The 12,704-nt window shown below is 42.4% G+C and overlaps 1 protein-coding gene across 1 annotated transcript in view; it reads right to left on the bottom strand.

Moving 5' to 3' along the window:
• LOC137374118 (centrosomal protein of 63 kDa-like) overlaps window positions 1–12,704 on the bottom strand; it is a 116,472-nt gene that overhangs the window by 44,748 nt on the left and 59,020 nt on the right. The window contains exon 3 of the mRNA XM_068039882.1: window positions 8,552–8,633. Within this exon, the coding sequence (XP_067895983.1) occupies window positions 8,552–8,633 (82 nt within the window). The remainder of the gene's footprint in view (window positions 1–8,551; window positions 8,634–12,704) is intronic.

Consider the following 12,704-nt stretch of genomic DNA (forward strand, 5'->3'; position numbering starts at 1 on the left):
AGCAAGTGGTAAAGTCGTGTGATGCTTGCCCGCCGCACCAACCATGCCAGCATAAAGAGTCACTCCTTCCTCACGACATTCTGTCGCATCCTTAGTCAAGGATCGCCACCAATCTCTTCACAATCAAAGGCAACGATAACTTGTTGGTCACCATTTACTACTCTGTTTCTGGTGATGTACTCAAAGTGTCCCTTAACTGACGCATCAGTTGTCAATACCATTAGTGCAATTTTCAGTTTGTTTGGTACCCGGGTAGTGATAGTATTGAACAATATTCCACAATACATTGCCAAGACATGTGCAGGAGATTGGGTGTAAACTATATCACTTCTTCACTGCATTACCCTCGGGCGAATGGCCTAGCAGAGAGAATGGTACATAAAGTCAAATCATTGACTGTGAAGTGTGGTGAAATAAAACAGGATCCACATATAGCCATGTTACATATGAGGGAGACACCAATCGACATGGGGCTGCCATTCCCTGCAGAAATCATATTTGGAAGACTGGTTAAGGCGATGCTTCCAAGTCACCATCTCATGAACTCCTCCTCAATACAAGATAGGCTGTTAGCAAAACAAGATAAGATGAAGACGCCACATAAGCTTGTGAGTGTGGTATTACCACCGTTAAAGATGGGGCAGAAAGTCACGGTAATTCATCCACAAGAAAAAGTGTGGTTCCCTGCAAAAGTGTCCAAAGGCTGCAACAAATTAAGATCTTCCGAAGTAACCCCCCCCCCCCCTCCCCCCAAGGAGCAGTGCTAAGAAGAAATCAAAGTCAGCAAAGAGAACTAGCTTACAACCCTATTGCATCAAGAACATGGTCACACTCACATCTGCAGAGTGTAGTAAGAGAGAATGACCAGCATAACAATCAAGCACAGGATGATTCAGAATACACACAAAAGTCAAGCCAAGAAAGCTGACATCTAGTTCTCGAACAAGCAATGGGTGGATGTTGTGATATCGCTTTAACAATGCAAGGACTCCACACAGCATCACAGCAAGTGATGTCACTCAGCATGCGATCAGTTAGTTGGAGTTGAACAAGATTCTTAGTTACACATGTAAGACTTTCTTGTAAATGTGTTACTCTACAAATAAAGAACTCGCAGTTTATAACCACTGATTATTTGGTTCCTCATTGCTACAGAAAAATAATAATGCAACAATATGTTCAGCTATTTGGGCCCTAGAGTCTGAAATTCCCTCCCTCAACCTCTCCACCTCTCTACCTCTCTCTCTCCCCTGCTTTAAGATGCTCCTTAAAACCGACTTTGATCAAGCTTTTGGAAACCTGTCCTAATATCTCCTTACTGGGGGCCAGTACATTGAGTGGCATGATTCATACTGGCATCCAGAAAGGACAGAGTGGGCCTGACCAGCAACTAGACCCTCAAAGAAAGGAGCAATTTTAAAGTAATCAAATATTTCTGTGCCCCCTAAACAGGGAACCAAGGGAGAGTAGTTTGGGCTGGGAATGGGTAAACCCCTCCTCCTGCTCCTCCCAAATGTTGTGCAGTTTTGAGATCTTACCATGTATGGGGCAGGCAGGAACCAGAGATGTGCTGTCAATGGCCTGGCCACCCACCACCCCATGTAAATTAGGTGTCCTAAAGCTGAGCCACAAACTTCAGAAAGCTCAGCACTGAAGGGCATCAGCGGATGCAATCACATTGTAACTGTAGACTTTTGGAGCCACAGTTGCCAACTACTCACTTTGTGAGTGAGCATTTGGCATTTCAGCCCTCCATTTGTGCTATTCATGCAGTTCATGAATCACATGTTTGTGATTCACTTAAATTAAAGCACCCCTCCCCAACAAAATTTTTGTGAGCTCTTTCTCCTGTGCATTTAATATATCAGACATTCACAAAGGAAGCAGCTGATAACTTAAGGAAACCTAGGCCAGCTGTGTCACAGGCGTGAGTTGGAAACAGCTTTGTCTACATTCTATGAGCACCAAAAGGCTGACATTTTGTAATGTATCTATCAATGGTAAATTAACAGTAATTTTTTTTATTTTTAGATACAGCACTGAAACAGGCCTGTCGGCCCACCGAGTCTGTGCCGACCAACAACTACCTATTTATACTAATCCTACATTAATCCCATATTCCCTACCACATCCCCATCATTCACCTACCTCCACTAGGGGCAATTTACAATGGCCAATTTACCTATCAACCTGCAAGTCTTTGGCTGTGGGAGGAAACCGGGGCACCCGGCGGAAACCCACGCGGTCACAGGGGAAACTTGCAAACTCCGCACAGGCAGTACCCAGAACTGAACCTGGGTTGCTGGAGCTGTGAGGCTGCGTTGCTAACCACTGTGCTGCCCAAATGTCACTATATTTTTTTCTAAATACCTGTTAACTCCAGTATTATTATTTTAAGAGTATTGAAGGTACAATTTTCTCAAGGAAGAGCTCATAATGAAGGCATTCTGATATCAAGGCAATTATTCTGGACTGTGCCTCTTGCGCACTGCTTTTAGCCCAGTTGCAGAGCAATTGGGAGACATTTACATTTATAAAAAAAAAAAATCAATTCCTGCCCAATTTTTGACAAACTGCCATTTGTAATAGAAATGAGTTGTTTAGATTGATGCTCAGTGATTTCTGTAGGTTCTCCAAGTACAAGGTGGTTTTTCAGCCACTGGGTTTGTTCCCATTGGTTTGGCTTGGGCAGCAGAGGGGGGAGAGGCACAAATTTCTTTTGATGGATTGCTGTTGAAATTGCCCAAATCCGAAATTTCCAACTGACTCTTCAGTTCACATTAGAGGACTAAATATGGGAGAGCTGCATTTAAATGGAAAATTTAATATTCGAGTGAAATGAGTGGCTGTGGGTTTCCCTGATCTGTTTGGGAATGTGATATATGGACAACTTTCCTGACAAAATGTACAAGATCCAGTATTGTGCTCACCTTTCAGGAAGTGAGTACTTAAAGCTGTCTCGTTTACTGCTACAAACTCAATTCTGAATACAGTCATTGATACTGTTCCTTTGCTGCTCAGTTTAATTAACTTTAAAGAGGAGGAGGAATATAAGTCCGATTCACTTGCTCCAAAGCTGGACTGCTTACTGGGTCTCTCTCAATTGCTAAGCTCGATCTCAGTCTCCCTCTCTCTAATGCTGAATCACTAGACACTTCAAAACACCGGAAAATGCACCAAAATGTGTCAAAGATCAAAATGTTCGGTGGTGGGGTCAGATATCTCCAGATCCTTTTAGGCAAAATATTTTACATCAGAGCTCCCTTCAATAATTTCTAAATCCACCACTCTCAAAATTGCACTTCTGCACAAATTCTTATTGTTTGCTGCTTATAATTGAATTGATTGGATATATCTCAACTTCAGGTTGCGCTGAACTCCAACTGAGACTACTTTTTGTATGTTGTATGTGAGGTTATTGAGTTTCAGTTTTCAAAGTGAACCAACCTGAATTGCAGAATGTGATTCCAAAACACTTTTCAAATTCAGTGGCTTTGAAGTATGCCATAGACCGTTGTTAGTCAAGGCTGTTTTTGAGTTGTGCATTGTACTATGATCCACGTTGGGATCAACCAAACAAAGGAACAGCATTCACCGAATGACCGCAACAACAAAAAAAGAAAAGCAATATTTCACCTTTGTTTTATATTTTAATTTAACGGGCAAATCAAAGTCAATATGAATTATACATTAATGCAGTGAATACACAAAATTAGACCTTGCTTTATTCCAAAGCTGTCTTTTCGTTGTCTGTAGTGAATGTTCCGTTGCAGATGTCGGCTAAGTCCAATATGTCCAAAGAACAAGCACGGAGATGAAACACCGACTGACCAAAACTCCAAAGGCACAAAATGTTGAATGCCGTCACTCCTATTCTGCAACAGGTTTCCCAATCCAGTACTATTAACAGCTGCAAGCAAAAGTCGATGTTCACACAAAAGGTAGGTATCCCAAAAAAAAAGACAACTTCGCTAACTGACAAAAATTCTGATGGTGATGACTTTCCTTCAAATATAACTGATGAAGAGGAAAGTCTCCATCATAGTCTCCAAGTACTATCAGGATAGCGAGCAAACGGAGAGAGAGGCCCTGACCTTTTTGAAAAAAATATTGTAACTTTTCTTAAAACAGTGACATACCAGATGTTCTGGGTGTAACCATTTTCATCTATCGGATACAAGGCATCAGGAGTAAGATAGAAGGACCTCTAGTCACAACCAGAACATGTCTCTTCTAATCTCTGTTATACCTATTGAACTGGAATTCCCTGTGTGTGCATTCACGACATAGCTTTGGAGTATACTAACAAACTGGACTTTGATCACAATAGTTCTTTTCACTTGTTAGCTTTTTTGAACCTGTTTGTTAAGTAGTCCAGGTTTTGTAAGTTTATGTATATGAAAACACCAAACAAAACTAAGATCCCAAAAGCTCACGGCCATTTCAGAGTACTCCCAATGTAACTTTAAACGGAGACTGTGAAACATATGACAACATTTATTGCCCATCCCTAATTGCCCTTGAGAATGTGTTGATGAGCTGCCTTCTTGAACTGCTGCAGTCCATGTGGGGTAGGTACACCCACAGTGCTGTGAGGGAGTTCAGGGGTTTTGACCCAGCGACAGTGAAGAAACAGCAATTTAGTTCCAAGTCAGGATGGTGTGTGGCTTGGAGGGGAACTTGTAGGTGGTGGTGTTCCATGCATTTGCTGCCCTTGTCCTTCGAGGTGGTAGAGGTCATGCATTTGTAAGGTGCTGTCTAAGGAGCCTTGGTTTGTTGCTGCAATGCATCTTGTAGATGGTACACACTGCTGCCACTGTGCGTCAGTGGTGGAGGGAGTGAATGTGGATGGGGTGCCAATCAAGCAGGCTGCTTTGTCCTGGATAGTGTTGAGCTTCTTGAGTGTTGTTGGAGCTGCATCCATCCAGGCAAGTGGAGAGTATTCCATCACACTCCTGACTTGTGCCCTGTAGATGGTGGACAAGCTTTAGGGACTCAGGAGATGAGTTACTTGCTGCAGGATTCCTAGCATCCGACCTGCTCTTGTAGCCACGGTATTTATATGGTTACTCCAGTTCTGTTTCTGGTCAATGGTAGCCCCAAGGAGGTTGATAGTGGGGGATTCAGCGATGGTAATGCCACTGAATGTCAAGAGGAGATGGTTAGATTCTCTTATTGGAGATGGTCATTGCCTGGCACTTGTGTGGCATGAATGTTACTTACGACTTATCAGCCCAAGCCTGGATATTGTCCAACAACCACAACCATCTTCCTTGGGGCTAGGTATGATTCCGACCAGTGGAGAGTTTTCCCCCGATTCCCATCAACTCCAGTTTTGCTAGGTCTCCTTGATGCCATACTCGGTCAAATGCTGCCTTGATGTCAAGGACAGTCACTCTCACCTCACCTCTTGAGTTCAGCTCTTTTGTCCATGTTTGAAGCAAGGCTGTAATGAGGTCAGGAGCTGAGTGGCCCTGATGGAACCCAAACTGAGCATCACTGAGCATGTTATTGCTGAGCAAGTGCAGCTTGAAAGCACTGTTGATGACACCTTCCATCACTTTACTGCTGATCAAGAGTAGACTGATGGGCGGTAATAGGCAGGGTAATTGGCCGGCATGCAAGTAGTCCTGGGTTGTAGCTTCACCGGGTTGCCACCTCATTTTGAGGTATGCCTGGTGCTGCTCCTGACAGGCCCTCCTGCACTCTTCATTGAACTATGGTTGGTCCCCTGGCTTGATGGTAATGGTAGAGTGGGGTATATGCCAGGCCATGAGGTTACGGATTGTGGTTGAGTACAATTCTGCTGGTGCTGATGGTCCACAGCGCCTCATGGATGCCCAGTTTTGCTCAGCCTTCCCTTGGAATGTTCATTTTTGCAGTCAGAAGAGAGATTGTGGTTATGGACATGGTCTCTGAATGTTGGAGTTTTTGTACCCCATGCCTTTTGTCGGACCTGGAATATGGTCAGTAGACCTCACTGGTGGAAATGGATTCCCTCTGAGGTTCCAGGACAGGATCAACGCCTAGACTCCCTAAGAGGAGCTCTGATTAAAAAATTTAATTTGAATATTTCCCCCTTGCCAAGGACTGTTCTGGAAAGCATAAAGTTGTTTCCTGGGTGGAGGGGAAGACCTCATATCACCCTTCCCCTGGAAATTCTGGCATTCCCAGTGTGGAGGATGCCCTTGGTGTGCCCCTAGTGGAACTAATCAGAGCCCCCCTGCTCCCCCATCAATCTGGAAAGTCCACATAGCACAGCAGCTGAGGTTCCCAGTGGCACCATCCTGGCATCATTGCTGGGATTACTGGCTCTGAATTGTAGGCACTTTTTATTTAGCTTTCTTCTTTAGAAGATATTAACCTTTCGTTTTATTTTTCCCTTTGCAGATTCCCTTCCTCCACTGCTTCCCAAATCCAAATTATGCACTTTATGTTGCAGTCAACACCGTGAATACAGCCCTTTGAAGGTCTCACCCTCAACGCACAGGGAACTAATACTTTGAGGAATTCCTGCATCAGTATCAGGGATTGCGGCATAGAATCGCACCACTCTGACACTGCATGGTGGTTTATCAAACTGTGTCCCCTCACTCTGATATTGCATGCTAATTCTCTGACACACCACGCTATAGTTTAAATACTTTAAAAACAAACAAAAACACAGTTCTGGATGTAAGCAGTTTATGTTTCCCCTAATTTGTTGCATATACTTGGATTTCATGTTATGGCTAATATCAGTGTCATTCTTTTTTACTCTTATCCTTTCCACTGAGAGAAAGTTGGAGAAAGCTATTCGGAGATGCAGCTATTCCAGCAGCCACCATACAATTGAAAGAAGTTTATTGAAACTATAAAGCCCGCATATTGCAGTATAAACTTATTGATGCGTCCACTGAGCTATTCATATTGATCTACTATATAAAGGTATTGTACTCGTAGTTTGCAGCTGTATTTTGCTTATGTCCATTTAGCACAGCTGATTTAGTTAACAAATATGGGTGTTTGTATTTAAACTATGGCATGGTGTGTTGGAGGACTGACATATAGTATCGCAGAGTGAGGGCCAGGGGATATTGTTTTGATGCTGATTGTGGCATATGACACACTCACCAGGGAGTCCTCAGTTTGTGTTAGACTCTCAGATTTTTTTTGTTACCTCTAGACTTGGCTATTCCAATGTACACCATCTTCCACCCTCGATAAAATTATGTTCATCCAAAACTCTGCTGCCCTTATCTTAACTTGCTCCAAATCTCTTTCACTCATCACTCCTGTGCTTGCTGACATTCACTGGCTCCCCATTTGACAGCCTCAATTTTAAAATTCTCATCCTTGTTTTCGAAAACTCCATGGCCTCGCTCCTCCTTTTCTGTGTAGCCTCCCTCAGCCCTACAAATCTTCATGATCTTTGCGCTCCTCCAATTATGACCTTGAGCATCCCTGATTTTAATTATTCCACCATTGGCAGCCGTACTCTCAGCTGCCTTGCCCCTAAGTTTTGGAAGTCTCTCCCTAAACGTCTCTGCTTCTCTATCTCTTCTAAAATACCCCTTAAAACATATCTCTTTGATCAAGCTTTTTGTCATCTTTCTTGATTTCTTCTTCTATGACTCCATGCCAAAGAAATCAAAAATGTTTTTATTGACATCACTTTTTTTAAGCACCTTGGGATGGTTTATGTTAAATATGCGGCACAGTGGCGCAGTGGTTAGCACCGCAGCCTCACAGCTCCAGCGACCCGGGTTCGATTCCGGTTACTGCCTGTGTGGAGTTTGCAAGTTCTCCCTGTGTCTGCGTGGGTTTTCTCCGGGTGCTCCGGTTTCCTCCCACAAGCCAAAAGACTTGCAGGTTGATAGGTAAATTGGCCATTATAAATTGTCACTAGTATAGGTAGGTGGTAGGGAAATATAGGGACAGGGGGGGATGTTTGGTAGGAATATGGGATTAGTGTAGGATTAGTATAAATGGGTGGTTGATGTTCGGCACAGACTCGGTGGGCCGAAGGGCCTGTTTCAGTGCTGTATCTCTAATCTAATCTAATCTAAATGTAAGTTGTTCTAACTGCCAGCACACAATAACCAATATTGGTTGGAGCTAAAGCTGAATCTTTTTTTATTTGTTTGTGGAATGTGGGCATCCCATTTATTTACCATTTATTGCCCATCCCTAATTGCCCCTGAGCTAGTGGCTTGCTAGGCCATTTCTGGGCATGTAAGAGTCCACATTGCTGTGGGTCTGGAGTCACATGTAGGCCAAACCAGGTAAGGACATTCGTGAACCAGATGGGGTTTTACAACAATTGACAATGGTTTCATGGTCACCATTAGACTAATTCCAGATTTATTAATTGAATTCAAATTTCACCATCTGCCGTGATGGGATTCAAATCCAATTCCCCAGAGCATTAGCTTGGGCTCTAGATTACTAATCCAGTGACATTACCAGTACACCACTACCTCCACATAAATGCTGCTTTTTAAAATCTGAGACAAGATGTAAATTTCATCTATTTGAAGCCACGCATGGAGCAAGTGGAAGGAAAGCTTACCTATTCGTTGCTGTAGCACAGCAGGTGCAGTTGGGTTAGAATCACTCTCATCTTTTAGCTTGTCTTCTAGAGCTTTGTTAGTCTAAATAATTATAATAATGAAAAACCACATTAAAACTTTCATAGTTTCATTTAGTGCATTTATTCACTAATTTCATATATTTAATCATCTTTATTCAAACCCGAGGTCATGGATCATTCGCCAAGTGGCATTAGTCCTCGCTGATAGCTGAATAATACAATAATATCAGCAGATGGATCAGATAAATGCTGTTAAAAGTATGCATTTTCAGCAACATAAATCTTAGCCTGAGCATGGTCAAAGCTTGGTTTCTGTTCATCTTTTCTGATCAAACCATATTAAAATAAGACCTAGTTTCAGATCTAGATTAATAGCCCTAACTGGCTCCTTAGAAAGTGCTTGCAGCAAAAGTGCAGCCAGGGATTGGAGCACATCCCCTCAGTGCTAACCAGGCTTTGCGTTCTCATTATGTTGACTGAGAATATCTGTCATTAAATTTGACTAGAACTTACAGTTAATCATCTGTGCAAATGTAAACTATATTTTAAAAAATCCATGCAAGGCTCCCTCTAATGAAAGTTTCAGCAGTGAATATCCTTAGCCATACAAACCAGCAATGCACCAGATTCAATCCTCAATCAGTGCCAAATTAGCTCTCAACTGGGAAAGTACAATTGGCTGCAGTTCCACATGTGTTATCACTCATCAGTAACCTCTGCTGAACTGCACATGAAGAAATTGGGGGAGGAGAGGATCAAATGCAGCTTTGATACCCTCTGCAGTCATAAAGTCGGTTAACAACTCATGGTCAAGACTCAATGGAGACTCCACCATAGCGGCTCTTTTGATAATCTAGAATTAATGTCGATCAGTTTCACTGCATTATGGAAAATATTGGGGTCAATTTTAACCCTGACCACCCAATGTAAACTGGGTGGAGGGGGGGGTTACTTACCTGCTCAGAACTCAATCCATTTACACCATTTCCGACTTTAACCTGCAGGGCTCGAGTAAGGCGCCCACCTAAAGCAGATGGGGACTCATGAGTTTATACAAGTTGGGGTGCTATACGTAAGTGGTACCCCAAAAGCACTTGGGATTTAACAGGGAATCCACTATATATTAGCAGGCCTTGACTAATGTTTACATTCCTAGATATATGTTTTATTGTTTCTGGTCAGTAGCCTGCAGTGTTACATGTGCAAAGATGCTATAGTGCCATCACTTTGAGGAGGATATCACTATAACATGGCAAGTTGACATGAAAGTTTCCATTATAAATGTGGACATAGAAACATATAACAAAAGTTGGCATACAAGTGTGACATAAACTTGACAACCGGAAGTAAGATTTTGTTCTGTGCCTTTTATCATTTGTTTCCATAATGTCAGAATTCCTGCATGGGGGCCAAGGCTATTGATATTGGGGGTGCATAAGATGGGAGCCCTATCTAACACCCCAGACTATCCATCCCAGATTAGAGGCTTTCAAAGTAAGGTCCCAGAGCACCACAAAATTTCTGTCTGCACGTTCCATTCGTACATCTGTTGACTAACACTTTGGGCTGGAATTTAGTACCCAAAAACGGGGGGCTTGTGGTTAGGCCAGAGATAAATTTTTAAAAAAATCAACTCCTATCCCAAGCCACCTCTAAATTGTCCACTTCTAGCTTTAATGAGGTGGGACAAGAGACAGACAGCCAACTGCTCGAAGGAGGGAGGTTGTCATTATAAATATTTTAATGAGGCTGGCAGCCTCAGATTTAACCTGGTTCACAAATTTAACTGTGACTGACCAGATTTTCCAGGCTTCAGGAAAGCCTGCAACTGAAAGGAGGCAAGGACAGCTTTGGAGAGAAGGTAAGTGTCTTTACAGCACTGCTTGTGGGCCAGGAGAAACAGGAATGTTTCCCTCCAGCTCCCCCAAGGTCCCTTTCCACCAGGCACTCCACCCCTCCCTACCATCCATATAAAGACCCCTCAGTGTCAGGGATCAGACACCTGCCCTACACGAGATCGGGGATTGGATCCTCCCCCACCTGGATATGACCATTTCCACCACCCCACCCCCACTCTCCAAAGCCAATGGTCAGGATCCGACCTACGTGCTCCTGCAGCCTGCTCGACTGGAAGCTAAGCCTGCCAATCAGACTGATTCCAGGCAGGGGACCTGCCAAAGACTGAAGACACACACTGTGGACTAGTTAAAACTCCACAGCATGTGGGGAAACCCAGACTTCTGCATTTCCCATCCAAAATTCTGCCCCAACCCCACCCCCACCCCACCTACGTAACATGCCCCTGTTAATATCCAGGCACTTATTTCTGTTGCTATATATTAAAAATATTTTCAGCAACAAAGGTACTGTTTCTTTTGGGAATTGACACAATCTTTTGAAGGTTGGGACAGGGAGCCCCTGGATTGCTTATTTTCACACAGTGAAGTATAAATACTCTGATCTCTGACCAAATAACATGACTGCATTGGCTGGGAGTCTGTCGTGTGGGATTGTGATTAATGCTGTTCCTCCTCAGGGTTGTAATCTCACACTTCCATGAATTATACTACTGTTAATTCCCAGTTTCCGTCTGATTTTTTTTTTCTCCTGTTTCTAAACTCAAAAACTATTAGCAACAGCATTCACATTCATGCTAATAGAGTCAGGCAGCTTTGACGCTGTTCTGAGGGCTGAGCTTCATCTCTGAAGCTAGGCTTGATGGGGTGTGGGAGTCAGTGAATTGAATTAGCTTTGTTTTTGTTTTTTTATAACCTGTGTATTATAAAATGTCAAAGTTGCACGCAAACTTTAGCTAGAAGGTACATACATCAATAATGATTTTGTTGAATCAGTGGCATTTACTCAATGTTTGTCATTGCAGTTGATACCGTATAAACGCCACAGAAGTATTTTTAAAATTTAAACATAACATCCTTAAATCTTTCTATTCTTTTGTGTTTCTCCTTTGATTTATAAATTGATATTCAGATCACTATAAAACCAAAACTTTTGTGATAATGAAACACTTGACGAAGGTAATTCCAATAACATTTGCAGTGGGAAAATCACATGATCAAATCTCCAGGAATGAATCAAACTAGAGTTGGCAACTCTACCTGCATTTGGTAACTGCAAAAAATAACGAAAGTTCAATGTTCAGTTTTAATTTATCTACAAAGCCTATGATTTCTAAAAATTGTTTAATTTTTTGACTTTAATCAAATAATAAAGTGCACATTGTCAGGCTGATAAATCCCATCAATTGCATTGGTGAAGCCCAAAATAGCACAAGCTTCACTGTTACCATGGTGATCAGGCTGGTACAGGAGAAGCAAGATTTGAACAATCTGGAATCAAGCCAGAACCCTTAACACTGCCACAGCCAGTATCAGCAACTGCCACATGAAAGCCCAGCAATTAAATATTGTAGATAATACTTCAGTGTATATTTATCAGGCTGCAGTTCCAATTTTTTAATCCCTTCAAACTTAATAATTTATAGTTTTCTACTAAAAGACACTTGGCCACATCTATCACCCAACAAGTTAATCCATAGAGTAAACTAATCCTTGAAGACTCAGAACGTCCCAGCTCTGATCCCTGATCTGTAACAATTTAGCTGATCTTGTCATATCTTGTGGCACTGGGGATGCTTCAATAGATCTTAGCACTTGAATTAAAGGAGGAAAGAATTAGGCAGGATTCCTACTCTTGATTGCTATCCAGAATTTTGTTGCTAGAAATCGGTATCGAGAAAGGAGCTGACACTGACTGTTAAGGCATTAATAACTGTGAGGTATGAAAGGGTGATCAGTATCTGTGGTGTCATACCTAACAAAGATCGAATAATTTTCATTTAGGAAAAGAGGGATAATTGGCACAAAAAGTAACAAAATTAAAGAGAGGGGTTGAAGGCGAACTGTCAGTGTTCACCATTATTACCCCCTTGAAACTGACTGCAACTTCAGGATATCGGGCATGTCCAGAGTAGTGTGGAAATCCTGACGTTGCAGTCTGTCACTCAGTACTATGGCACAGGCTGCGCTGTACTGGCAAGCATCCTTGCTTCACCACTGATAGCAAACTCTAGGTCAATGTGTACTTGGCGAACAAATTTTTTTCTCTAATAAAT

Source organism: Heterodontus francisci, chromosome 10 (assembly GCF_036365525.1).
Source record: "Heterodontus francisci isolate sHetFra1 chromosome 10, sHetFra1.hap1, whole genome shotgun sequence".
Classification (NCBI taxonomy): Eukaryota; Metazoa; Chordata; class Chondrichthyes; order Heterodontiformes; family Heterodontidae; genus Heterodontus; species Heterodontus francisci.